The 27,373-nt window shown below is 41.0% G+C and overlaps 1 protein-coding gene across 2 annotated transcripts; it reads right to left on the bottom strand.

The window, feature by feature from the left end:
• Nucleotides 1–1,805: 1,805 nt before the first annotated feature.
• On the bottom strand, nt 1,806–27,373 carry CLRN3 (clarin 3). 2 transcript variants are annotated; one of them, XM_061635674.1, is made up of 3 exons: nt 27,018–27,373; nt 18,283–18,462; nt 1,806–6,768 (listed from the first exon to the last, which is right to left on the bottom strand). In XM_061635674.1, the coding sequence occupies exons 1-3, from the start codon at nt 27,244–27,246 to the stop codon at nt 6,497–6,499; spliced, it is 681 nt and encodes a 226-aa protein (XP_061491658.1). In that variant the 5' UTR covers nt 27,247–27,373; the 3' UTR covers nt 1,806–6,496. The 2 variants fall into 2 exon arrangements, with proteins under 2 accessions (XP_061491658.1, XP_061491657.1); XM_061635673.1 differs by lacking the exons at nt 18,283–18,462; nt 27,018–27,373 and adding an exon at nt 7,847–8,824.

Here is a 27,373-nt window from a genome sequence, read left to right as displayed (position 1 = left end):
GCATAATTGCTAAGTGCCTGGTCCCATAAGGCGATGCATATATCATATAATCTCAAAGAGGGTATACTCAAGAATATGGGAATGCTTTGACAAGTGTTTGGTCTCCCAGTAGAATTTCTCTGGTGGGGAGGGAGGAGGATGTACTTGCAGATTATGCCAACAAACCACTTTACTGAAAAAATATTTACTGTACTGTGCAAAATGAAGCTATAACTTTGATGCAAACATTGAACTGTGTGTGATATGTGTACCAGTACCTCTATGAGAAATTGTTTTTTCAACCGCTCACTATATTTTTTATTTATTTAACTTATAAACATCATTAATACAATATATTTTTATCAAAGATTACAATCAGTTGCAGATATTACACATTTTAACAAAGCACACCATACTGATAAATACAATGAAAAAGTGTAGCCCTACTGAGAATACAGCAAAATTGCTGATTTATATTAGAATCAGAGCTGTTTACGTAAATTCTTAATACAGTATAAAATAAAGTTATAGTTGACCACAGCCGTTTAGTTTTGCTGCACTCAGTAAAACTATTATATCTTATAAAAATTTGTCATGAGTCAATTTAACCATAGCAGCAAATTCCCAGCTTTTCTCCATCCATTCTTTAATAGATGGTGTGTAAGTCAATCTCCATGTTCCGGCAAAAAAGTACTCTTGCTGCACCTAACATATAAAAAGTTAATTTTTTATGATGCCATCAGACTTTCCACATAACGTAATAGGGAAAATACTGGACAGGGGGGCATTTCATACCCTAAGATCTTTTTAATGTACTTCTTAATTTTCCGCCAAACATCACATTCCCACCACATATGAAAAAATCCCCTTTTCTTTCTTTCTGAGACTTCCATCATGTGGTAGGATCATTTATATTGGGTTGCTGTTGTTTTTATCCGGACTGAGGTGATGTTCCACCTACTCATAATCTTAAAACAGTTTTCCCTTATTCCCGTATTCAAAGAGAACTTATGTGCCCTTTTCATCTCTAAGAGAAATTGTAAGTGCACACTCGTTGTCTTCATCTAAATCTCACCTTGCTTCCCTACCCCACCAGTGGGTTGTAATGTAGGGCACCTCCAGTCTGTCAGTATTTTGCAAGAGGGATTCAAGCGCATTCCTGGAAATTTAGGTTTGCACAATTAAAGTGGATTAAAACACTCTTGTCACCCTAGCAGAACAAATCCTCTTTACAAAAGAAACAGACTTTATGCAGTTAGGAAAGTGACAGAGAAAATCATTGAAAAGTGTGGGATGAATAAATGATTATTGGGAAAACGTATAAACATCCCACAATAAAATCAGGATGAATGCAGGACAAATGATCATTGTAGTATAATTTTCCTGCAAACAAAACAGAATGAATGCTTATTAAAGACCAGATCTAACCTCCATGTGAACTGTGAGCAACCAAATCAGGATAAAAGCTCCATAAATAGGTCAGCTAGAGACAGCTGTACATAAGCTTATTTCAAACAACAATGCTAGCTTTCTTTTAGCAGTCCTTATGTGCCTGTGTTACCTGGCTTTGAGAACAGCCTATATGGAAACTAGACTGCCTCCTGAACTCACAAGTAAGTAATAAACAATCCTATAGTAGGAAAAACACATATCAAACAATTAGCAAATTGCCACAAAATATTTTATTTCCTCCAGTGTTACCTTTGGCATGCAGCATCAAAACTATTGGTTGCTCACACTGTAGCCATCCTAAATGTGTCAATGATTAATAAGGATTAGACTTTGGTTCTAGGGAGTAGAATTAATAGCAAACCACAAAAGATCGATTTTGTACATTCTGTAGTTTATTTGTACAACATATCCATTCTTCTTCAGATTCTCATATGAAAGCATTCAAATATCTACACACACCCCATGCACATTCAGAATAGGATCAGGGCCTTCCTGTCAAAGAGCAGACCTACATGTCTCAAGGGAGATCCATGACTATGATATCCCATTTGTTTTTAAAATAAAAGCAGGCATGGGTGGAAAATTTTATCTGGACTGTGTGAGGCTGGTGGAAGGGGGGGCATTAACCACTTTCCCCCTTGTGCTATTTCCCCAATCTAAAGATTTCCCCAAAGCTATTGTTTCCCCAATGGGAAAAAACAGGAAGGTAGCATCTGTGTAACCTTACTTGCAAACGAGAAGAGCGCCCCAAAAACTCAGATGTTAGAGCCAGTTATGACTTCTTTTCTCTGTCAACCATCAAGTAGATGACGTTCCATTCCAAGGGTCAAAACCTTTATAGGTCTGGCTTTTGGCACATGGTCATTAACCCAGGCTGAATGTAAACCATGAATGCCATGGACTGAAATTGACATACAGATTGGTTTTTGGTAGGAAGTAAAAGTCATAACTAGCTGGTTGTCCTTAATGCTAATTGAAGATGGTGCCCAAAACCACATTGGACCACAGGAAGCTGTTTTATACTCAGGTCCATTGGTCCAACCAGCTCACTATTGTGTACACTGACTGGTAGCAGCTCTCCCAGGTTTCAGGCAGACAGTCTTTCTCAGTCCTGCCTGGACATGCTGGGACCGAGCCTGGGACCTTCTGCATCCAAGCAGATGCTCTGCCACTGAGCTTTGGGCCTTCCATTTTTACTAGAGAGCTAGATGGGGGGGGGGGGTGATTTCTACCTCGTGCTGAAAAGGCAAAGCATTTTTTAATTTAAATTTTAAAATCTGAATTGAAAAGTGGCTTGCCTCTTTAGCAGTGCAAGTAGTTGCAGTGGAAACATTCAAGAAACCCACCACTGTGTGTATAATTAAGAACATAAGAACACAAGAAGAGCCTGCTGGATCAGGCCAGTGGCCCATCTAGTCCAGCATCCTGTTCTCACAGTGGCCAACCAGGTGCCTGGAGGAAGCCCGCCAGCAGGACCTGAGTGCAAGAACACTCTCCCCTCCTGAGGCTTCCGGCAACTGGTTTTCAGAAGCGTGCTGCCTCTGACTAGGGTGGCAGAGCACAGCCATCATGGCTAGTAGCCATTGATAGCCCTGTCCTCCATGAATTTGTCTAATCTTCTTTTAAAGCCATCCAAGCTGGTAGCCATTACTGCGTCTTGTGGGAGCGAATTCCATAGTTTAACTATGGGCTGAGTTTAACTAATTCTCCTCCATATATGCATATAGCTTCTTCGCATCAACGTCACAGAGGTCAAATGCAGCAGATGAGTTTGCATTCAGAAGCTTTTCAAGTATGTTCTGCTGTGGTGACTATAAAGTAAGAAAATGTGGTGCTTTGCAAAGAGCAAGCAAACTGGAACAGTGGTCGCCAAACAATGAGGTTCAAGGGACACAAGACTGGCTTATAACCAAACAAGTTAACTTTCACATGGCATGTTGAATCACTCCTTTGATAAAAGATTTTATACAGCTTAAAGACTACTTTTTGCCACTGCAGATGTTTAAGCTAAAATGTTCAGAGATTTGCCCCCCCGCAAGCTAAATTGGCACCCAGCCAAGCATTTGCCAGTTCTGCTTGAGCTGCAAAAAATTTCACAGTGAGCTTCAACGAGCAATTGTCACTGTTTGCTGAGCCAACATCCATCATGCAATGTGATTAAATCTACAATCAGACGTTATGATAGAAACAGAGCATTTGTATTATCACAGAATCCATGTCTTCGGCTTTGAAAATAAATGCCTCAGCATGGCTCCAGCAATTGTATAGCAGTAGTGTTATCAGCAGTGGACAAATCTCAGGAGGTTTCCCATTTTGATATAGTAATCACCTCTAGCATGGAATACTGATCTCAATCTCCTTTCAGAAAATTATCAGCTTGGGGCTCTCAGGCAGATGCATATGCTTTATGCCATTGGTGTTAGTGTAGAACCTTTGAACTAAAGGACATACAGAAAAGCCTGATGATTTTGGAACAGTAACATAGTTACAGGTCGGTCTGAAGTTAATGGTGCTACAGCAATTTGATTAAGGTCAATAGCCTCCAGTGGTCTTCTGAGTAGGCCACAAAGCACTAGGTAGCTGAATGGAGAGGTGGTCAGCATCCAACATACACAGTGTCTGAAGAAGACATGTGTGGGGAACGAAGATGCCCTTCTGGTTCACATTTATATTAGATATATTTATAGCTCTCCTGCACCCTAATTACAGAAAGCATCTTCAAACACACACATAGGGATGGGAGAGAAATTTGATTCAGTTTGCACTTAAAGGCAAATCTGCCTTATTTGTACTTTCCAATACAATATGAGAACCAAAACACAGCTATCCTTCAAAATTTGCATTTCTCCAAATTTTGCAGTGCAATTCTCCAGCCAAGTAATCTGTACAAAAATGCATATACTAGGATAGCATGTACAAAAATGCACACATTAGTGAAAATAACAGTGCATTATAGCAGGGAAAGTTGCTTTGCACAAATGTATATATTACACAAAATGTGTATATTAAGAGAAATTTACACTAAAATGCTGGGGAATCTTCATGAGGACTTTTTTGTTTAATCACAAACTGATTTGGAAATGTGGAGAGCTGAGAAATCAAAATCCACAGATTCACCCATCCCTACACACGCAAGGGTTATTCCTATGTTGAGGTTGTGGTTCTGTGGTTGATAATTGCCTCAGCAGTTGGAAATAGCTACGTTTTATGCTGTACATGCACAACAGGTTTTTGCCCTGAGGATTAGGACAGTATCTTCCCATATCTTCCGGTCCCCATATGCTATGCTATTTTGTGTTTAGGCCCTCTTTGAAAGTGGTGGTGAGTTCAGTTCCTGACCACATGACAGCCCTTCTGAGGGCTGGAATTCTGGGCTACCAGAGGTTCTCCTGCTCCCCCAAATGCAGTTCTGCATGGGAGTAAATACTAGGCAGTAGCAGTCAGTGGGGCAGCACAGGCAGGGTGGTGTTTCTGACCTGCCTTCCAAACAGCAAGTGTTGCTGCCAATTCCAGAGGGGGAACGGGGAAGCATGGGGAGCCCGGAGCAGTGCTGGCATGGCAGCAGGAACAGCGGATTGGCTCCGCCACCATTGCCACACCACATGTCACTCCCTGTGCATCCCCCCTCCCCTTCAGAACCAGCAGCAACCCTCGGCGTTTGGAAGGCAGGTGAGAAATGCTGCAGCACCCCACTGACTGCTCCTGGAATGCTGTAGGCAAGAAGTGGGGAACCTGTGGCCCTCCAGATGTTTTGGACTACACTTCCCATCATCCCTGACCGTTGGCCATGCTGGGGCTGCAACTGTTGGGGTCCAACAACATCTGAAAGGCCAGAGGCTCTCCACTCTTGCTATAGGCCTTCAGCATCACCAAGCAGCAGGGTTAGAGTCACTATCTGCCTGATTTCTGCCCAGACAATATGTGGATTGGTCATCTGTGTGAAGTATTCAGTCCACCTTTTGACTTCAACAGCTGATAACACCTGGGGAATAAAGCTGATGGAATTAGGACAGTATTGTCACCCATCAGTAAGAGCAGTGGCTAGCGGACAAAGATCAAACTTGAATAGATACTGGCCTGTTAGGTCGACAGAATGCTTTCAGTCCAGCACCTGCCAACAGATCCCATCCCTAACCCACACCCCAAACTGGTTTTACATCTATGCATGTTCATTAAGTAACAAACAAACAAACACATTATGTAAAACCAGTATACACACTAGAGCCGTAGATTCACGATAATCTCATACTAAATGAAATGTAACTGCAGATTCAATTAGACAGAATAAAAAATATAACAGGTTTGGAGTTGCAAATTGTGCAGACCTGTGCTGAACTCTGTGGAAATACCTCAGTGCAAGGATGCTAAAATAAATTATCTACTGCAATAAATAGTATGAGTTTTCCATTATCAATCCTGATTGTCCAAATTACATTGTTGTTCTATTTCATTCATTTAGGTAGCAACCCTGTCAGGGCCAGCACCAGAGGAAGGTCAGGTTGGGCCCTGGCTGAGAGCCCCTGCAGCCCAGAAGAGCCCCTGAAAGGCCCCTTCTTAGGGTGGGAGGGTGGTGTTCCCTTTCTGTGATCTGCAGCAGTGTTGGGTCCTGCAACCTGACCCTGCTGCAGATCGTGGAGAGGGAGCTCCTAGCCACACACACCCCAATACAGACAATGTGGGTTTCAATAAGCCCACCAGCATGCCCCACCTACCTCTCTCATCAGTGTGAATGCCATGCTCACTGTGTGCATGTGCCTGCCATCACCCAAGAAGGCTGTGGCATCTTGGTTGATGGCAGGCATGAGTGCTACATGCATACGTTATTCACATGACATGAGAGGTAGGTGGGCAGGCTTATTAGCCCTGCACCACACCTGTATGGGGGAGGTTGGGCTATGGCACCGGAGGCCTGGGACAGGCTGGTGCCCAAGGGCCAGTCATGCCTGGCCCTGAACCCTGTATAAAATTATCCACACTTAGGCCCTACAGGAGTCAATGGGCCTTATGCACATGTAAGTGATGGTTAGATTACACATTTGGTCTTGAAAAGAAGGAACTGATTCCATTAAAATAAAATGCCATCTTTGGGTGAACTTTCCATGGGTCTCTCTCGTTCCTTCCTTTTTGAATACCTCGCATGTTGGTAGAAAACAATGATGACAATAGTTGCAGCATTTAAAAGGACTATAAGAAGCATGATCCAGTATGAATATCCATAAGTGTTGACAGGTTTGGCTTCTCTTAAAGAACTACAAGGTTTGAAGGCCAGTTCAACTGAAAGTTTGTTCAATTCCACATTTACAGGAAACAGAAACAAGGCCAGAAGAGAGCAGGTGCCTGAAAAAAAAAGGAAAGAAATTATTGGACATTATTTTGGGAGGGTGATGATAGGCAGACGAATATTTTTTTAATGTTCTTTTTATTATCAACAAAATTTGCTGAAATGTTGCTTTTGAATGCTGAGCTACAGCTAATGGGTCTTTTGGTTTTGTTTTGTTGGGTTCCGGCTCGTGTCAGCATTGTTAGGAACAAAATGGCAGAGTAGTTGGCTAGGAAGACTTTGGACCATAGGGACACTGACTTTGTGTTGCTACTGACCTTTTTGAAAGTGAACAGATGGATTAAAAGGACATTGCTAGGTAAATGGCAAAGGCAGTGGATGATTGTTCTACTGGCAGGAGAGTGTTTTCTTTTTGTCCATTATTGAAGGATTTTAGAATGTTTAAACTGACAGGGTGGCAGAGGTAGGTTAGTCTGTTCATAACCTTAACTGGGCATTGTGCTATCCAGAATGGTTTGTGCAGAGTGAGGTTTGTGGGGGTGGAGGAAATGCTTTATCATCTTCTATGGGACTGTTTGTGGTACGTGGAGCACAGAGAGCCTCTTTTTTTTTTCTTTTCTTTTTTTCAATTAATTTTTATTCCAATTTTCAAAACCAAAACAATACAAAAAGAAAACAACACAAATCAATAACTAGTACAATACAAAAAGAAAGAAAAATATATATATATAAAAAAGAAAGAATATTGACTTCCGATTTGTCATAGTTCAGCTATAAATCTATAATATATAACAAACCTATCTCTTAATAGATTATAAAATCACCTTCCTCCAACGGTTATCTTAGTTGGTTTCAAATCTCATTAACATCATATCATTTTAATCTTCCACAAAAAGTCAAAGAGAAGTTTCCAATCCTTGAGATATATGTCAATCAATTTTTTTTCTAAATAAACATGCCAATTAATCCAACTCATCAAATCTACTAAGTCCAGTAATTTTAAATCGCTCTTCTGTCATTATCCATATTGGGTCCATCTTCCATCTTCCATCTTTACGCACCCAAAAATCTTGCTGTCATAGTCATATAATAAAAGTCTGATAGGAATTTCCTCCATCACAGATGTTTTCTTACCATCAAATCCAAACGTATCACTGAAGTGTTGTTGCAAAGCCGCATCTCTGTTCCTCTTTTCCACATGATACACTAGTACATCTCTTGAAGGTTTTTCCATTGACACAAAACAGGGATTAATTCTGTTAACTTTCTCCATTTCAAGTTCCATCAAATCCTTCCAGTCCAAGAATTTTCTTGAACCGATAATATCTTTATCTCCAATCTCTTCAATTCCTTCAAGGACAGCGCTGAATTCCAAACTATAATATTTGTCTCCAGGATCCATCACAGCCAGAAAATCCAAATCTTTTTTCATGTCCATAATTAAGCCAATCTCCATAGTTTGAACCTTGCCTTTAATTTCTCTTCCATCCTTTTTTTGTTTTCCAGATCTATCTTTATTCTCCTTTCTCATAGAATCCTGAGTTTCTTTCAGCTCCTGTCTCATTTCGTGAAATTCAATTCTCCACGCTTGTCTATTATTTCTCAGTTCTTGTTTTATTGAGTTAATCCCATTCATTATTTTCTGAAACATGTCTAGAGATAAAGTCCCTTCTTGTACATCCATGATCTTCTTAATTGTCATTCTTAAAACCAAAGGAACAAAACTCCTTCAATTTTCAATGTCCCAAACAGAGAGCAGCTTATTTCTTTAACCAGTTACAAAGGAGTTAATCTTTCCAGCAAACTAACGTCACACGCTAGACAGCCCTTATCTCTTATCTGCCCAGAAGTGTAAGAACGGCTTTAGTTCACAGCGTCGAAATAGCTAGTAGCAGAGAGAATGAGCAGATTCGTCAAAAAGAAAAAAAAAGTAGATCAAGAAAAATAGTCCCAGCCAATAAATCAAAAAGATTTCTTATCTCTTTCAATCAGAAATCTCTCATCCGTTTAATCTTTAAAATGCTATTTTCCATGTCAGCTTTTTGCAATAAAAAAAAAGATACGCTATTTATATTTTCTTCCCCCTTAGTTCCGTGAATAAAAAAAGGAAAGTCTTACCTCACCTAGGTTATCTCAATTGCTGTTACTTTGACAAATCTCTTTAGCTGTATAGATAAGAAAATGATGAATGTAGACAGGAGGATGTTTGCCTGTTAATCCGTATAAAAAAAACGGATCACTTATCCAGCTGAGCTAGCATAAAAATCCTCGCTCTGTCTGAGCTGCTGGAAGACAGACAATTCTGACGAATTCCAGACTCCAACAATCAAAACAAAGCTATGTAGGAAATCTCACGTTTCTTCTTTAACCGGAAGAAATTATTCCCAGTCAGAAAAGAGCCTTCTGACTGAATTTAAACTGGAAAAGTTTCATCCAAGACGAGAGCTCGTCTCAGAGGCTGCACAGGCGTAGGGATCCTCCTGGGAAGTCTACAGAGAGCCTCTTCTTCACAAACTTGTGATTTGGGGCTTACAGATGTGTAAGTGGGGACTGTCTGTTGGGACAAGAATCTCTAGGCTGCAGTGTTGGAGATTTATGGCAGTTTGTGAAGGAGAAGAGGCTTTATGAAAGGCTGTGAGGGAGGTGTGATAATCCTGTTGCCACTGGGGGTGGTAACAGGGGGCAGTGCTATCATTAGGCCAACTAGGCAGCCGCCTAGGGGGCAGACCTCAGAGGGGCGCAGTACTGACCTTTGACGGGCACAGTTTTATACAGATTAGTTTTTTTAACCCTTGGGAAAAATGCAACTAAAATAAATTTAGCAGTTTCAAGTTTTGTGCTTTTCATTTTTTCTACATCTGTTTTTGAAAATTGAAGTTAGCAATTTGGGGGGGGTACAAGTAGACTTGCCTAGGGCACAAAATAGCCTGACACCGGCACTGGGTAGTAATTGGGCCTTTCTTTGGCCTTGATTTGCAGAAGAAGGAGGTTGGGGTGAGAAGGAAGAGCAAGGCTGGTGGAGCAGGGCTTGAATTACAGGGGGAAAGCACAGGAGGCACTTACTGAAATCCACAAGACCTTACCCCCTGATTCCCCCATCCCCAATTTTATCTAAATCAGAGGTGGGGAACTGGATGTGGGCTACCCTCCACACAATGGATGTGTGCCATTTTTAGTCACCTGATATCACCTGACATGAGATTATCATAATTCAAAGGAAATAAGGGAGTACGTGAGTGTTCTTCCTTTGCAGTCCCTGCTTCAATGAAAGCTGGGACTGCAAAGGGAGATTCTTGCCTTGCAGCCACAAGCCATGGCTCTTGTGCCACTTTCCCTGCCAAAAGCAGGGCTTGCATTTGGCACTGAATTCCTTGCCAAAACCAAGCCCTGCCTGAGGCAGAGATTAGCTGCACTTGGGAGCTCCAACTGGAAGCTTCTGGGTGCAGCTGATCCCAGTGGGGTTTGCATGTGCCTCTGAATCCCCTTACAAAAGAGCAATCAGGGCCAGGCTTTAATGCTCCTGATAGTTCCTCTGCAGATGCAGCTATACCTGCCCTGCACCTGGCATCACATGGTCACAGCTGTGTGGGGCAGGTAGGCACAGCTTGGGGGAAAGGGCCTCATGGGCCAAATTGGGATTAATTAGGCCCATGGGGCAGAGGTTTCCCGCCTGTGATCTAAATCATGTCCCCTTTAGCATTCCAAAAATAGTGACTTAGGAGCCATCACAAAATAAAGGGGACTGGGCCCCCACTGACTTTGAGTGGCCACTAACATACCACCAAAAAAGGGGGACACAGATTTGCATCAAACTTGCATGTGGTAATTTATATGTATAAATGCAAATTTAGAAATAATTAATACAATGTAAAAAGAAATACACTATAGTGAGGAAGACTCGACCAGGTGGGCTGTGTATCTGCTCAGTCTGCTGTCCAGGTGCTGACTGTTGATGGGCAACTCTCTTCGTATTTAAATCAAATACAAAATATTTAAACCAAAAAGACCTTCCAAGACAGGAATCCTTCATATAGAGGGCTGTCCTCTGTGAAGTAGGCACATGGCACCCTGTTCTGACCTTCCCCTTGTGATTTGAGCGCTGTGGTGTGGCCCAGCAGGCAAAAGCTCAATGTAATTTTGAGCCCTATTTCAAGAAAGTTAAACAAAGTACTTCATATGAGCCGCGGCTCCATCTTGAAATCTGTTTTCAGGACTAGGGAACACGGAATTGGAATGGGAGGCCCAGATTTGAGACTGGCATGTCCCTCTTTGTGAAGTTAATCACTTCAGAAAAAGGCAGGTAAATTCTCCAGCGAGAGGGGACGCTGCATCAAGAGCTGATATCACAAGATGTTTTAATAAAATGATTTCCACTATACAGACTGGACTAGAAATAATAGTTTAGAATAAAGAGTAACATTTGGCCTCTTTCGTTAGACTGTTCCATATGCAAAAAAAGTATGTGTCCTTTGAAAATACATTAACATATTCAAAGCATTGGAAGGGTCAGAAGAAGACCATTCAATGAGATATGGCAATTCAACACGAATATTTCATATAACAGTGTGTGGATTGGAATCCCTGTCTGTGTCTAGAAGTATTTGGAGTTGACCAATAAGCTCCATTTGGTTATTCTCTTCTGCGCGGCTCAATATGTGCTCTTTTGTCTTTCTTCATTAAGTCTTACTGCATCAGTTCAATACAGTATTATAGTACAGTTCTAGCCATCTGCAATGATACTCCCACTGGAGAAGATCTCGGTTGTAACTCAGTGGTAGAGCACATTTTATATGCAAAAGGTCCCAAGTCCTATCCTGGGCAACTTCAGCTAAGGATAGGGAAGATTCTTGCCTAAAACCCTGGAGAGCAGCCGCCAATCAGGGCCTACATTCATGTTACGTTAAATGTGTAGCGTGCAGTTTCATCTGCACTTTTCTCATGCACTAAGCATGAGGGGGCAATTTGCACTGAGGACAGAACACATAGGGAGGGGAGATTTTACCCTTCTTTTCCCAACCATAATCACAATTAAAATTACCCCACCCCATAACTCAATGTGACAGCTAGGCTTGGTGGGAAAGCTCCTATTGGAGTCAATGGGTGCTTGATTTAAAAGCCTACAGCTAGGGAGGAAAAGGTTAAAGCTGCAGTCCTGATGAAAGTTGCCCCAACCCTGCAGAATTGCACTTCTGGCAGGGAGGCATTGGGTAGTGGCATTGGAAGCATTGTGCTAACATATGCTGGGGCAGCCAAGTTGTCCCTTTTCACATTGGTTCAGCTCTCACACTCACTTAACAAAGCAAATATGTGCTTTGCACAAGAGGAGTCCCTGCTGGAGCACATAGCTCACCAGCTTCTTCTGTCCAGGGGCCAGTGGCTGCAAGAAAATTCCCAGGCACATTTTCATGTAAAGCCCCCCCCCACTCCCAGCATTAATAATTGTAGCCCCATCCTGCCATGCCAATGGATTGTTTCTCTGCCTCAGCTCAAAAGAGAAGGAGGTGAAGTGTCGTGGGAATGATCTGTGCCCAATGCCTAGCCCTTTAGTTTTGCAAAGCAGTACCAGCTTCCGCTCCCTGAAGCTCAGATTTTGAAAGCTTGCCTGGAGAAAGCCCCGCTGAATACAGAGGAACTTACTTCCAAGTAAATATGCATCAAAAGAGATGGTAAATGGCACTATTCTGAAATGAAAGTGATGAATAAGCCCTATTCTGGCATAACACAAATCTGGAAATGCAACAATTCCCGGAAATAGCCTAAAATAGCTTAAACTAGGCAAAGACCTGCTGAATTTAGGAACAATCCTGATTTCCATCTGCTGAGACGGGAACCTGACATTTTTTTACAATGCCTTTGAAATCTTCCTTTATTGGTATCAAATCATTTCCAAAAGGAAATATTAGGATGGAAAGCAAAAAGGTACTCTGGTAGTACAAGGCCTGTGCATGCAACCATCTTTCTATATACAAGATATGGTGTGGGCATGATCTAATACTGATGTATTTTTTAATAGAATTCCCCCCTCCCTGCTAAAAAATTATTTTAGTCCAAAGCTTGCTGTTAGAAAAAGCAGAAGCCTGAGACATATTTAGTGTAAGAACTGGAGTTATTTCAGTAGCAACATTATACTGATAGCAGTACATCAAAAGAAACCAGATGTAAGCCAAATAGGGGAATGAAGGGCTATATCCCCAGGGAAATATTTGATGGAGTTCATCTTACATTCTAACATAACTCAGTTTTCTAAAATGTCTGGAAATGCTTTCCCCCTCACCCATACATATTGCTAATTGTTTATCTTAGTAAAGTTTTGCCCTATTTCTGCAACTTGAGTTCTCATGCTATCCTCGTACCATGTTGACCTTACAATTTTATTAAAATTCCAAATGTCTCAACATTTGTGTGAGTCATCAAGTGACAGATGTCTGAAGCATATAACTACCACAGATCAAGGATCATAGGTAGCTCTGTTGGTCCATTAGAAAACACACACAAAAGCTATAGTAGGGTAAGTACCTTTCATTAGGACCAACATCACAAAATAGTGATGACATATCAGTCATTGCAGATCAGTCCACAGGCACTATAGCTTTTGTGCAAAAACTGAGTGCCAAAGCAGACAATCCAAGTGATCCATAATCAGATTGTCTGATTTTTTAAAAAACAGCTTCTGAGACTCTGATTTTGATTGGAGTGGCAGTGGTGGGCAAGCAATTAAGCCTTCCCTCTGTGCCACTTCCAAGATCTTGTTTGCCACTCACTGGGGCACCTGTTTCATGCTTATATTTTTCTCACTGAGGATGTGGATGATTTACATTGAGAAAATATTGCCAAGGAAAGGCTTAATCCCTACTTTGCTCTGCTCTGATCAAAATCAAAGCCCCCAGCTGCTGCTTCAAAGTCTGAAAACAATTGCAGGAGGGCCAAACACAGATCCGGCATATCACATCTGTTTTGGTCATTAGATTGCTACCATGGTGCTACATGGGAGCTAGGTGAATCCTCTGCCAGCTGCAGGGTTATATGAGTTGTAGTCCCCATATACTCATTTGAGGGAATGATGCTGCTGCACTGCATCTAGGCAGCAGGAAAGTCTTTCCTGCAGGGGGCTTCCTGGGATATCACATTCTCCCCAAACTATTTTTGTCATTATTATGTAATCATCAAGGCCAGCTCAAGCATAAGATAGTGCCCTCCCATTCCACATATAAGATTGTCTCAAATGGTGCGGGTGGGAAGTTCCACACACACAACGAGACTTCCCCTTCTCTCCCTGTGTGCCCTCCAAATCTGTTCCTGGAGCAGATTTTGAGAATACGTAGGGGGCTGCAGAGGAGAGGAGGGGAAAATTCTGTTGAACAAGTGTAAATCTGCTGCACTAGTGGAACAGCAGGATTGGCCATGACCAATAAAATCCAACTGGACTGACAGTTGTATCTTACTTCAACACTGGTGATAAGATAGCATCCTCCATCAAACCTGGTAACATCAGGCCATCTTTGAGTAAACTAGCTTAGAAGACTCTGGAGAATTTGGAGGTGAGAGGAGCTCCTCCACTAGCCATTGGTATCTGCCACCTGAGACAGGTGTTTCATTCTGCTTAATAGTAGGGCCAGCCCTGGTATTTCTTCCCTTTTTATATGTTTGTTTGAAGAATACTTGCTGTTCTCATGTGTTAAATTAATTTCTATTACATATTCTCTGCTTGTGGGCTTCCTGTAGGCATCTGTGAGAACAGGGTGCTGAACTAGATAGGACATTGGCCTGATCCAGCAGGCTCCTCTTATGTTCTTCTTCCAATTGTACTGCCACGAAGTGAAAGCAAGTACTCATGGTGAAAAGTTTTGTTTCAGAACTGTAATCGAGCAGAATTTTCATTCAAGGGCTGCTAGCTTATTTACAACCTCCATTGTTCATAAAACCCACAAATAAAATGCATAATATTTAAATTTAAGTAGTGAGAGGATAAAGCTAATATCCCTTTGTACATGCAATTCTGCTTTTACTTCTGTTGTGAGTGGATTAAAACAGAGTTTATTTAAGAAATATTGGCCAAGAATCTAAAGGAGCTGTTGAGATTTCAGTGCTTCTTGTCTCGGCAGCTGTTGAAGCTGCTACTGTTAAAATAAACAAACAAACAAACAAACAGATAGATAAAAATATCCCTGACTCTGCACTCAGTTCCCATGTGCATCTCCATACACTGCTCATTGGGATTGTAGCTGTTGATTACAGTACTCAAACTAAATGGTCTTTCCAATATCTTTCATTTCAAGGAGGTCAAGTACAGATCAAGAAATTGGAAGACAGAGATCTACAATCATAGTTCTATTCTATTTTGTTTAGAACAAGAACTCAGGGCATCTGAAGAAACCTAACAGGGGTAGCTCCACTGAAAAGACTGGACAACTTTCCCCAAAAGATGGCTTGTTTATCATTATTCAACTTGTTCCACACAGCACATCTCTGGAAGAAATGAGAGGTATTATAGATGGATTTTGTGAGGCCTTTCAGTTTATGCATGGTAACACGCTCTGCAATGAATATATAAAAGGTTATGCTGTTATAAGCCTCACATTTCTATAGTTTATAAAAATGACACCTGTTAATCTAATAACTTGACATACATGATCTCCCTGATGAGGTTAGGCTGTGCCGAAAATTTCTGCCCCCTTTTTTTGCCATTCTCCATAAATAATTAGAACATAAATTGTGTTAAAAATCATCTAAGGAGAAAGAAAAGCTTTGTGAACTTCTCATGGTAGGGCACAGGAATTTTGTTAAGCTTATCTTACCTTTGAGTTGGCCGAGGGGCATTTGTGAGTGTCCCTTCTTTCATTCTACAAATCACCTTGCCAGTGGTCTGCACTCTGCAGCCTTCCCAGGTGCCCACTCTTCAATTAAAGTCCAGGGGAAATCATCATGAGGTAATTTCTCCCATGGGGATTTTTCAGATCAGGAAATGCAGGCAGCCAGAGAGGCTGCAGGGTGCTGGAGAAATGTTTATTGGGGGGCACACTACCCTTGGCCAGCTTACAGTGATAAAGTAGGTTGAAACTCACACAAATTCCAACGAAATTGTAAAGTGCCCTGAGTCTGAAGTAGAAAAATGGAAGCATATTTCACAGGAGAACCTTTGGGAAATTGGAGGACAGATTTGGGCACAGCACTAGTGAAGGTCTATGAATGTGCCAAATTGCAAACTGATTTGATAAAAAAAATGCCACAAATGCAGCAAGTTAAAAAGTAGCTGGAAACTGACACATTGACCATTTTTATTACAATTTTTGTGCAGGCATATCACATATTTATTTCCAATTTTGGTGAAAACTACTGATACATTTTATTCAGGCTTGTTAAGGAAGGCATAATTTTATTAGTTTGGTAAAGTTCTGAACAGCAGTTCAAACATTACTAAGGTTTTTCCTGCCTCACTAAAGCCTATGGGAGCTACTACTGTCAAAACAATACAGTGCACAGGCGATTTAAAATTTTGAAGCAAGAATTTTGCCAGTATGCTGGTGTTCGCAGAAGAAGCCACCTAGTGGATGCTATGTGCAATTATTACTTAGTTATGGTATATGACAGTGTGGTGCAGTGGTTGGACCAGGGATTGTCAACTTTCTGGAACCTATGTGCACATTTGGAAACCTGAGAAACTGCCATGAGCTCACCCTATCCTGCAACCATACACACCCACCCAGTAACTGCACTCCCCACAACCGCATACACACACATCTCCCAGCCATATGTGCACATGCCCTATGACCACACATCGATGCCCTGCAACCACACATGTGCACAAACCATAACCACACATGCATACCCTGCAACCCCCCCACAGAGCCTGCAACCACATGCTGCAACTTTTTTTTTCAGCCCTCAAAAATGAAATGCCATATGGTTGCTGCTTTAAAATAAACATTATTGTTAGGATCTAGGCCAAACTGCATGCCAGTTCATGCTGTAGTACTGTGAAATGAACTTGGGTCTGCTGTATGTAGCCCCCACCAAAGACTGCAGTTTAATGGGGGCTTCGGAGTATGAAGAGATATGCATGGGTCATTGAAAACTACAAATTATATTCAAAAATTAATAGCTACAAAACAACTTCTTCATGTTTGACAGAATCTAGTATTTTAATAAATGCCATTTTCAAACACCATGGACATTCAATGATCAAAAAACTTGCTGGTTCAAGAGGTCTTCTGTATCTTTAAAAGTTGTGCAGGGGGAAGGGAGAATTCCACCTTGTGGTTTTTCCCATTACAGTGTTGCAAGAACACCTGCACTTGGCTGACTTTCTCTTCTCCTAAAGATACAGGATCAGGATCAGGCCCTGAACCTGGCAACCCCAGTCATCATAGAGGAGTTGTTTTGTGACACTACAGTAAAACAGAGTGACATGAGAGCTCAAATTTCTCATTCCAAGAGAAAGATATTCATTCATTATCATGCTGAGATTTCCATCAGCAGGTATGCTGCAAGATATCTAGGTTTAGACCCTGAGTTACTTGAAGGGAATAAGACAGGCTGGTACTGCAGTTGAAAAGAAGTAATCATTGAAAGGATTAAAGCACTCTCTTCCAGCACCACTTTTTTTGCTTCATACTACATCCTCCGAACACCACTTCACAACAGAAAAGATGGGTGAGCTAAAGTTTGTGAGCTCAGTTGTGCTATTCTATATAAATCTCTGTGAGCACCGTTTAGAGAGAAATAGGCATTGGCCTACAAATACACGCAAATTAATTAAGCAACCAATTTCTGCTCAAGATCAGTTCATTCTCTACAGCTGCACTGCCAAGATAGGTTGTCCCTTAAAAATCTATGAACCGGGTGAGCTATTTTCCAAACTTTTGTTGACAATTTTTCATCATCAATCACAGTGATGCTAGAAAACACTGCAAGCCATTAGAAGCAGTACCGTTTTGACTACTACAGCATCAGAGGAGAACTTCACCTCCCCCACTGTTTATCCTATCATAACAGTTACTAATCTGTATGGAAAAACTGGTATGGGTAATCCCAGAAGAGGGTTTCTCTAGCCATACAGCAAGCTGGACCAGGACAATGTGGGCTATCTTTGCTGGCCACAGGTACTTCACCTTTCCCATCTGGAATAGGGCCTGAAAGACCAAGGAAAAATGGGTGCATGGGCACTAGTAAGCAGCTTACTGGTCTTAAACTGGCAGGGTGTGGTTTTTTAAAAATCATTCATTTACATTGTAGGCGGTAGATTCTTCTTAACTTTAAAGACTGCTTCTATGGAATCTTTATATATTGGTGCCTTATTATATTTATAAGAACCAGGATTTTCATATGGACATTTTGTCATTTTTTATACTCTATAAGCATTTTAAAGAGTATCCAAACTATCCTGCATGTCATCCTATAACACACAAACACATTATTATCTATTACAGAAGTTGATTGTTCCAATTTTATGCTTTACGGCAAATAAATAATTCCATTGATTGTTGTATCTGTCATTTTTCACCTTTTGAGTTACAGTTCTTTATTACAATATCATATTTTTGAAAATATTTACAGTAATATATATTACTTACCAGATATGGAATTCCAGGTATAGACCCCAACAGGACCCAAAAAGGTTTGGTAGGGGTTGCTAATGGCATTGTAGCATGTAAACCCAGAACTGAAGAAGGAGCTGATCAAACTGAGAACTAGCAGAAAGATAATCACAATGTTGAAACTCTTCATTTTGGTGTTTTCCAATAAATCTGCAACTGAAAAATGATACTTCATAGTTAGCATCAGTAGATACAGAGATTAATACTTCAGATGAAAATGGCCTTGTGTGTAGTGACTTCTATGAATGAAAATGAAAAAGCTAAAAAAAAAGTGGGGGCTACTACCAAATGTGATCAGATTTGTTTGACTCTAGAGAAAATGTCCTTTTCTATAAGGACAACCTGGGCTTCAGTCAAGTTGATTTATATAACCTCTTGCACACTGAGCTCATTCATTCTCCTCAGTCCTTTGGTGTTTTTTCTTCTGTCTAATCTATCTATATAATATCTATATAATATTTCCCTAAGCCATCACATCATCACGCAGGGGTGTGGCACAGTTCAGAAGCAAAGATGGCAGGTGGAGGGGCAGGTGGGCAAGTAAGCAAGGCGAATGGGCGGGTGTGGAGCAAGCAGACAAGCGGCCAGAGGGAAGGACAAGCAGCTGGGAGGCAAGTGGTGGTGGTGGCAGCAGTCTGAGCGGGACGTAGATAAACACCCTAGGTGGTGTCATGGGCCCCAAGGAGAACCTTTGGCATGATTGGGAGGATGAAGAGTGGTTGGAGAAGGGGCTGGGGAAATCCTGGGTGAGACACTTCCAGAACCCTCTGGCAGCTCTGTCTCTAGTGAGGTTAGTGCTGCCATTCACCCCTCCCCCCATCTCTGATGACTGAGGAGAAATCCTCCCTGGCATGCAGCCCCCAGACCAAGCCAATGACCAAATAGAGCCAGGCCAGAGTGATAAGGTGAGTTTAGAGGAAGAGTTAACAATGTTGCCAAGCTCACGTCAGCTGGAGAAAAGACATTGATAATTAGATTTCTTTCTTCTCCAAGAAGGAGCTCCCATCTTGTAGCACAAGCTAGAAAATGCCAGAGTAATGCAAGTACAGTGCCCACCCACCTCTCTTATATTTAGAGTGGCTGGACGAGATAAGGTCATTGCAACCTTATCCATTGCCTCCACATGCCTACCCTGTTCCTAAGACGTGCCTACTCTGCTCCTGTTCTTTATCCTGAATCATGCCTAGAGTGTACTGACTTCTGGAATAAAGCTTCTTATGAAACCCAGTCTTCTAGGCCTGAGGCTGCTTCCCTGGTTGGGAGCCAGGACAGGTGGGAAGGCTGCCTAGGTGCGCTGTACGGTGGTGCTGTTCGTCAAGGGGGAATCAGCAGTGTGGGGCAGCAGTGCAGCAGGGCCAGCAATGCAGGGCAGGAACAGACGAGGGCCTGGTCCATGCGAACACTGGGAGGCACTGGGGAGAATTTCAAGGGATGGTTGGTGAGGGGAGTGGGGTGTCAGGGGGCATTTATGAGTGCCTGGGGGGTGCATTTGCAAGTGTATGTATATCGGAGTCCCTGTATGAGGAGGGTTTGGAGTCCCTCTGTGTATGTGGGAGGAGTCCCTGTGTATGTGGTGTGTGTTTGGGGGTGCCTGGGGCATGTGTGTATGTATGTGTTTAGGATGGTGTGTGTGTGCTTGGGGTGTCTGGGGTGTTTTGGAGTGTCTGGTATGTGTGTGTTTGGGGGTGGGTGAGCAAGGCGAGCAGCCCCCCTAGTAAATCACTATTTCTGTAATTCATCCCTGAAGTTCAGACACTTAGGCTGCAATCCAATACACACTTACCTGAGAGTAAGTCCCTTTGAACCCAATGAAGCTTACTTCTGAGTAGTCATGTATTGGACTGCAGCTTTAGTCACCAAGGAGCCTAACTCAGCATGTAATTAATATAATGCAACAAATCTCAATATATTTGGATGGTTGGAACTTTACAATTCCTGATGTTACATAAAAGAAAAATACTGTTACAACTGGCTGACCATCTCTGACCCAGGATGTGTGGTGCAGATTTTCTCAATCAGAACGAATGACTGGGGGAAATCAGGAGATCTATCAAGTGTCAACCATCAGAGCCTGGGGGAAATGACTGCCCAATAAGTCTGTGTATGTGTATAACAACAGACGCTGTCTTTGGGGAGAGCAGAGGGGTGGGAGAGAGAATGCAGTTGTGAGCTAAAAGCTGAAGACACTTAGTAGGATACAAGGTGCCTCTCTCTGGGGATCTCATGTGGAATGGTGGCTTGACTGCCTCGTAGGAGTGCTTATGCTGCTTGCCTCCAACTAGGATGGGGGAGAAATTCAGTGTGATTTGGATTTTAATGTAAGCTGACCTAATTTGTACTTTCTGAACCACTATGCAAACCAAAACACAGCTATCCATTCTTCTCATTTTGTGATGCTGTGCTCCGACCACATAATCTGTTAGTGTTATGATTAGTACACAACAATCCCTATTGTCAAGTACCCCTGAAGCAAGGGCTTGATGTTGTCACTTGATGTAACACTGTGGTGTTTCAGAAGCATATTGCATTTTTCTTTTTCCTTTGTTCTTTGCCAGCACACGGAAGGGCCGTCGCTTAATGGTAGAGCTGCTGATTTGCATGAGAAGGCCCCAGGTTCAGTCTCCAGGATCTCCAGGTGGGGCTGGGCAAGACCTCTGTCTGTATAACTGTGGAGACCCAGAGACAGACAGCATAGACAGTACTGAGCTAGATGGACCAGGGTTGTGACTCAGTGAAAGGCAGCTTCCGCTCTGTGTGTGTGAGAGAGAATTACTTGGTAGTATTTATGCAAAACTAGAAGTGTCTGCATTTTAACAAGATTTTTCAAATTAAATCTAGCCTGAATTATCAGTGCTGTTCTTTCCCGTAACAGCAGCCTGAATGGTCAAAAACTCCGTTCAGAGTATTGGCAGGTGAATATTTAAGAATACAACCAGATTTATTCATTTTTTAAATGTTGAGATGCAGCTAATGACTTCTGACTTTGTGCCAGTTCATTCTGCCTGTCTTCAGAAAAGTCCACGAAACCACCTTTGTTTATTGTATCTTTAACGGCAGCCTATTAAGAGCCTGCTACTTTGACAGAGCTTCATATGCTTTGCACTGTTAACTTTCCAAGACATAAAAGAGAAGACTAAGTCTACTGTTCAGCAGAGTAGCAGTCACAATAAATTTAGGGGATAATATCAGAAGTCTTTGTTCATTTGAAGTAAGGCCACTAATTAACTGACCTTTAATACACAAGCAAATTGCTCTTGCCAGCAAATTCCTTGCAGTCCAAGAACTGCAGTATATTGGTATTAGTTTAATTCATACTGCAGAGTTTTATAGCATGTCTTACATTCTGCTCTCATACTCAGTCTCCACAGTTATCAACACAGATCTGTATCCTCAGAATTTCTGTACAAGAGATTAGCGTCCAATGCAATAGAGATGTATGTAGGATCATGGGATGGGGTACACAGCGATAAGCTTTTTGAAACTTTCATAGTACATAAATAAATAAATACCTAAATTCATAGGACTTAAAAACTGCCATGCTGGATCAGAGCAAGCTCCTCTAGTTCAGTGTACTTTTCCAATAGTCAGCCAAATGCTTCTGTGTACTCAAAAGCAGGACATGAATAAAATGACCTCCCCTGTTGCTTATTATCATATAATTAAGGTATGCTGCCATTGAGTTTGGAGGCTATATTTAGCTGCTAATGGCTAATACGCATTAACAGACCCATGAAATTCTTCGTTTGCTATTTTGGCATAGGATTTATATCATTTCTTAAAGCTTGCTAGATTATGACATTATGTTACACAACAACTACTTTCTCCTGGTCCGCTTGAACTTGTTATATTTATTTATTTATATTGATTGATTGATTGATTTATATCCCACCCTTCCTCCCAGCAGGAGCCCAGGGTGGATATGAGTTGCAAATCTTGAAAGACTCAGTACTTAGAAAACAAATTATTGAATGAGGGAGCTCAAGGTTTAGTGAACGAAGTTTTTGTGAAAAGCCAACATTTGGACTTTAAAATGTTCTTATGTGGGAAGCTGAAATATACTAAATTCAGAGGAGTGATTTCAAAGGAAAATAGCAGATCTGCAAAATGTGATGGTATAAAATTTAGAAACATTTATACAATGTAGGTAATTTGACAAAACTCAACATAATATAAAAAGAGCTCACTGAGAAGTCCCAGGTAAGATCAAGGCATATGTTTGAAATAAATATTATAATGGGAATCAATGGGTTGGATTATTTGCAGAAGAGATTGAGATCCAGCAGAGTCACCACACTGGAGGAAGGTGAGTTTTGCCAGTTTCCCCTCCCCTGCCCCAGTCTCTTGTCCACCTACCATGCTTTTCTGGAGGGTCTACCAACTCTCTCCCAAGGGGACACAAGGGGAAGGAGGAATTGGGGAAAAAATCGTCCTCATTCTCAAATGGGAGTATCCTATGAGTAGAACTCCACTCATAGCAAGTCAGGATCCAGCCCATTATAAATGGGAGCACCACTTAGTAGAAAGACAAGGTACCAATTTAACTAATAAATAACATAAATAAAACATAAAAGCAAGTATTCCAGTTCAAGGATCTTTGGCATCTGTGTTGCGCACCAATGTACACATAAATCTCTGTCTCCCTGAAGGATCTGCTTATTCACATCAATCAAAGGACAGCTATGAGAACACTGAACCCCAACATAAGGGGAGGATACCTTTTGGCCTGTAGATTTGATATGGACCCCAGGGCCTCTTCTCATAGGTGAAGTCAATAAGGCACTCTCTCACATTAAGAGCTCTGTATATGCAACTGTGGATGGATGGTTTCCCAGTTTGTTTCATGCATTTTAACACAAACAGCCTCTTCCACAAAGATATTTCTTCACAACCTAGCATGATTTGCAAAATCTAGGATTCATCATAGAAACATTATGTAATGTTATAGGACATGTGTTATGTCAACAACCTCTTTCATACTGTATATTTCTTTTCAAAGCCTAGCAACAAGAGTATGGGAACAGTTGTTTCTTCCAGACATTTTTATCTTTACTTTTGCTTTCTTTCTTTTTATCAGTTAATCTCTCAGATACATTTAGTATGTATCCATCTAGCATTTTAGAAGCTTTGCCCTTTAGAACTATGAACAATAACTAAATGAACAATTCAGAGAATACCAAGGAGACTAGCTAGCATGCAGGAAGCAAAGGCAGACACTTTGTTTGGACTTCAATGGGATATAAAAAGCCTAAATATGTGAGGATTGCATCCAAAAGAGAAGATACAGTGTTGTTTTCAAATGATGACCTTGAGCCAGTTCTGATCATATTCCAGCTGTCTCACTTGCACTTATTACTCATCACACAAGTGGTCTATTTATGTGAGCAATATAACTGTGGAAGTCTGAATTCCTGCAGACACCACAGTTCATCTCAGGGAAATGTGTGATGTTGCTTTTCTGACATTATGCTGCTCCCATGAGTAGACAAGTCAGGTAAGCAATTGCAGACTTTTAGTTGGAAAGGTGCTTTCACTTTCATAAACTTGGAGAATATTAGGAAAAATCTGGATATTCTACTAGAAGCTTCTGTATGTAGAGTCCAGTGAAATGCACCTTTATAATTGTCTGAGTTGTATCAGTGATAACATTACAATAATACCTGATACGATATAATCAAATAATGAAATAGTGAATTATTTCTACAAGAACACCACATGTTGTCACCTACACCACTCCAATGTATCATCAATGATCTATAGCCCATCCTGGACAATGATAGACCTGTCCATAACCTCATACTACTACTCGCCAGCAATAACAGGCCACCTAGCACCAACACAGAGGCCAGACGATGCAATAATCCCAGATGCAATCTCTGCCCAAATATCTAGCTGTTTGCTGAGAGACCATCTAGCTCTAAGGCCTGATCCCTGCCTCCCTGTCTTGCCCATTTCCATCTGACCTAGTAGTATGGCAGGGCACTGCCTGACTCAGGGGTTGCTGCTGGGGCCAATGTTTAGTTTTGGATAAGATGCACTGTTTTTGCTGCCACTTTGATTGTTCCTGTATTTCTGTTGTTAGCCTCTAGTATAAAATATTAGTGGATAGCTTGAAGTTGATGGCTTGAATCCTAAAATAAGTTAAGAAACTTCACAGATGTAAATTTTCCCATTCCCTGCTTCCTTCGCAGCCAACTCTCCAGTGAGGGGCTCTCCAGAAGAACGTGGGATGGTGTGCAGGTGGCTGCAGAGGGAAGGGGCAGACAGGAAATGTTCCTTCTGTGAACCGATTTAAGTTAATTTATCTGAAGATGCAAGCAGCCTTCATGGTCCATCCCACTTTGTTGAGGGCCCCTCTGACCCTTCAGAGAAGGTTTTAGGAGAGTGCAGGTTGCCGGAGGGGAAAAGAGCAGACAGGAAACTTTCTTTCTGTGAAATTTCTTAAGTTATCTTAGGATCCAAGCATATGAGATGTTTGGCCCATTAACAACGACAAAAATAGTCATACCAATATTATGTTTTGTAATTGTTATGGTGTTGTCTTGAAATGTTGCTTTATTTTGTTATGTAAACTTCTCTGAAGAAGTTGTGCTTTGAGCAAGGTTTACCATGGAAAACTGGCAAATAAATAGATAATGATGATAATATCTACTCAGACAACACTATTACAAGACCCAACAATGTCAGACAACATCAAGTGTTTGTTCACTTGCTCATTCTCTAATGCAGCCTTTCCCAACCAGTGTGCCTCCAGATGTTGTTGGACCACAACTCCCATCTTTCCTGACCATTGGCAGTGCTGGCTGAGGCTGATGGGAGTTGTGGTCCAACAACATCTGGAGGCACACTGGTTGGGAAAGGCTGCTGCAATATAATAAAGGCTATCATCGGACAGCAGTGCCCTTCTGCATTCTACATAGGGCAAACAGGCCAGTCCTTACACAAAAGAACAAATGGACACAAATTCAACATCAGAAATGCCAATATCCAGAAACCACTAGGAGATTTCAGCCTTCCAGAACACCCTGTTGCTGGCATTGAACAGGCCATTCTTGAACAAAGAAACTTTAAAGGGAAACTCCAGTGTTGATGAATTGCTGAATTCACACAAGACGGCATTAAATTCTATCACGTAAGGCCTGAATTGTGATGTGGATTTATTATTCAGCTGCAGATATTTCTTAGTTTATCAATGCCAGGATACTTCTGTTTCGTCAAGACTGCTTTGTGAATGGTCACTGTAATTTTTTATTTCACATACATTTAAGTTTTAATACAGTTATCACTATTTGTATTTCTGCCATTTCATTTCACTCTATCCTCACTGTTAACATTTCACCTCCTCTTTCTATACCTGTGTGTGTGAATGTGTATATACACACAAATATACATACTGCCAGTTGAGGATGCTATTCCATGCCTTGGATGAAGTAATCTAATCCATGAAAGCTTACGTCACAACAAAGAAAGTCGGAGCTGAACATTTAATTAATATGTACTCTGATAATATGGTATTAATTTTGGGGGACCCAAAGTCAGCAGCACAACTGCTTAAAGAAGAGTTGAAAATGTTTGCAGAGGTAGCAGGGCTTCAAATTAACTATAGTAAATCATCAGGTATGTTTTTTCATACATTACCTAAACATCAACTAGAAGTTCGGAAAGTACTTGTTATACCAATATGTAATACTTCATTTCGTTATTTGGGAGTGCAAATTCCAAAGAACATATCACAATTACTATGTATTAATTATTATCCACTGATAAGCAAACTCAAAAAAGATACAAAACGCTGGTCTAAACTTAATATTTCTATATTAGGAAGAACAGCTTCAGTTCATATGAAGATAGTCCCAAGATTTCTGTACCTCTTTCAAGTTCTTCCTATTTTCCTCCATCCAAAACAGATTAATAAGTGGAAAATGTAATAAATAAATTTGTGTTTAAAAAAAACACACCTTGGTTAGCATATAAATTATATTATACATGCACAGTAGATGGAGGATGGGGACTTCCTAATCTACAGATCTATTACGTAGCCTTCCAACTGCGTCAATTAAGCTTTATAATTATGGGAATAAAACATGGATCCAATTGGAGGATGGTATGTTGCAGTCTAGACCATCGTGGTCATTACTATTTACAAAGTTACAACATTCCTTTATACGCTCTATTAATAATCCGTTTACAAAAGCTACCATTTTAATTTGGAAAAATTGGCAATCAAAAATTTCACCAATATATTCACCATTAACTCCATTACAATCCTACCATGGTATTAAAGATATGACGTTTAAGAAACTTATTGCAAAATGGGAACAGTATGGTTACTTTAGATTCAAAGATTTTTTTATACAGAATTGCCCAATTACATTGGGCCAACTTAGAGCAAACATTCCGAATTTAAAAATGGGATGGTTTCATACATTTCAATTAACTGATCTTCCAGCTTTAAATTATTGTTTTCATTTTCACACCCCAAGAGATGGAATAATTATTTTGTCACTTTTTAGAAGGTTTGTTTGGGTTTTGTTGTTGTTGCTGTTTTTAGTTCATAGCTCTTCCTGATTATACCTTCGCCTTTCATAAAAGTAACTGCATAAACAAATTAAAGTCATGATGACCCATAGTACATAATACCCAAGTAAAAAGACGGCATCAAACCAAACCACTCCCAAAAATAACTCTTTACATTCAGGGCAGTAGATAGTTACCTTGGAAAGGGGTATCTTGAATATTAATTCCGAGTTCCACAGTCTTTGAACAATATCCTTCAAAGAGTCCATATTCAATCAATACTCTCTCAGTGGAATTTTCATCAGTGAATTTAATTTCACTTGAGACCCAACTTTTGGTTGCAAGAACAAGACAAACTATCACCAAGGAGGAAACGCTGGTGAAAGAAGCAGAAGCAAACATCAGAGATTTTCTCCTGGATGCCATCTTCTCCAATGGGAAAGCGTTTTTCTGTAGTGAAGTAAATGTTCCCTCCTTGATTCTTAGCTCTCTACGTGAAAAGTTCAATTAGTAAAGGCTTCACTTATGCTGCTGGATAATGGGGGAACTGTTG

This window comes from Rhineura floridana, chromosome 7 (genome assembly GCF_030035675.1).
Source record: "Rhineura floridana isolate rRhiFlo1 chromosome 7, rRhiFlo1.hap2, whole genome shotgun sequence".
Taxonomy (NCBI): domain Eukaryota; kingdom Metazoa; phylum Chordata; class Lepidosauria; order Squamata; family Rhineuridae; genus Rhineura; species Rhineura floridana.
Note: the sequence above shows the minus strand (reverse complement) of the source record. Positions and strands in the feature narration are given on the sequence as shown.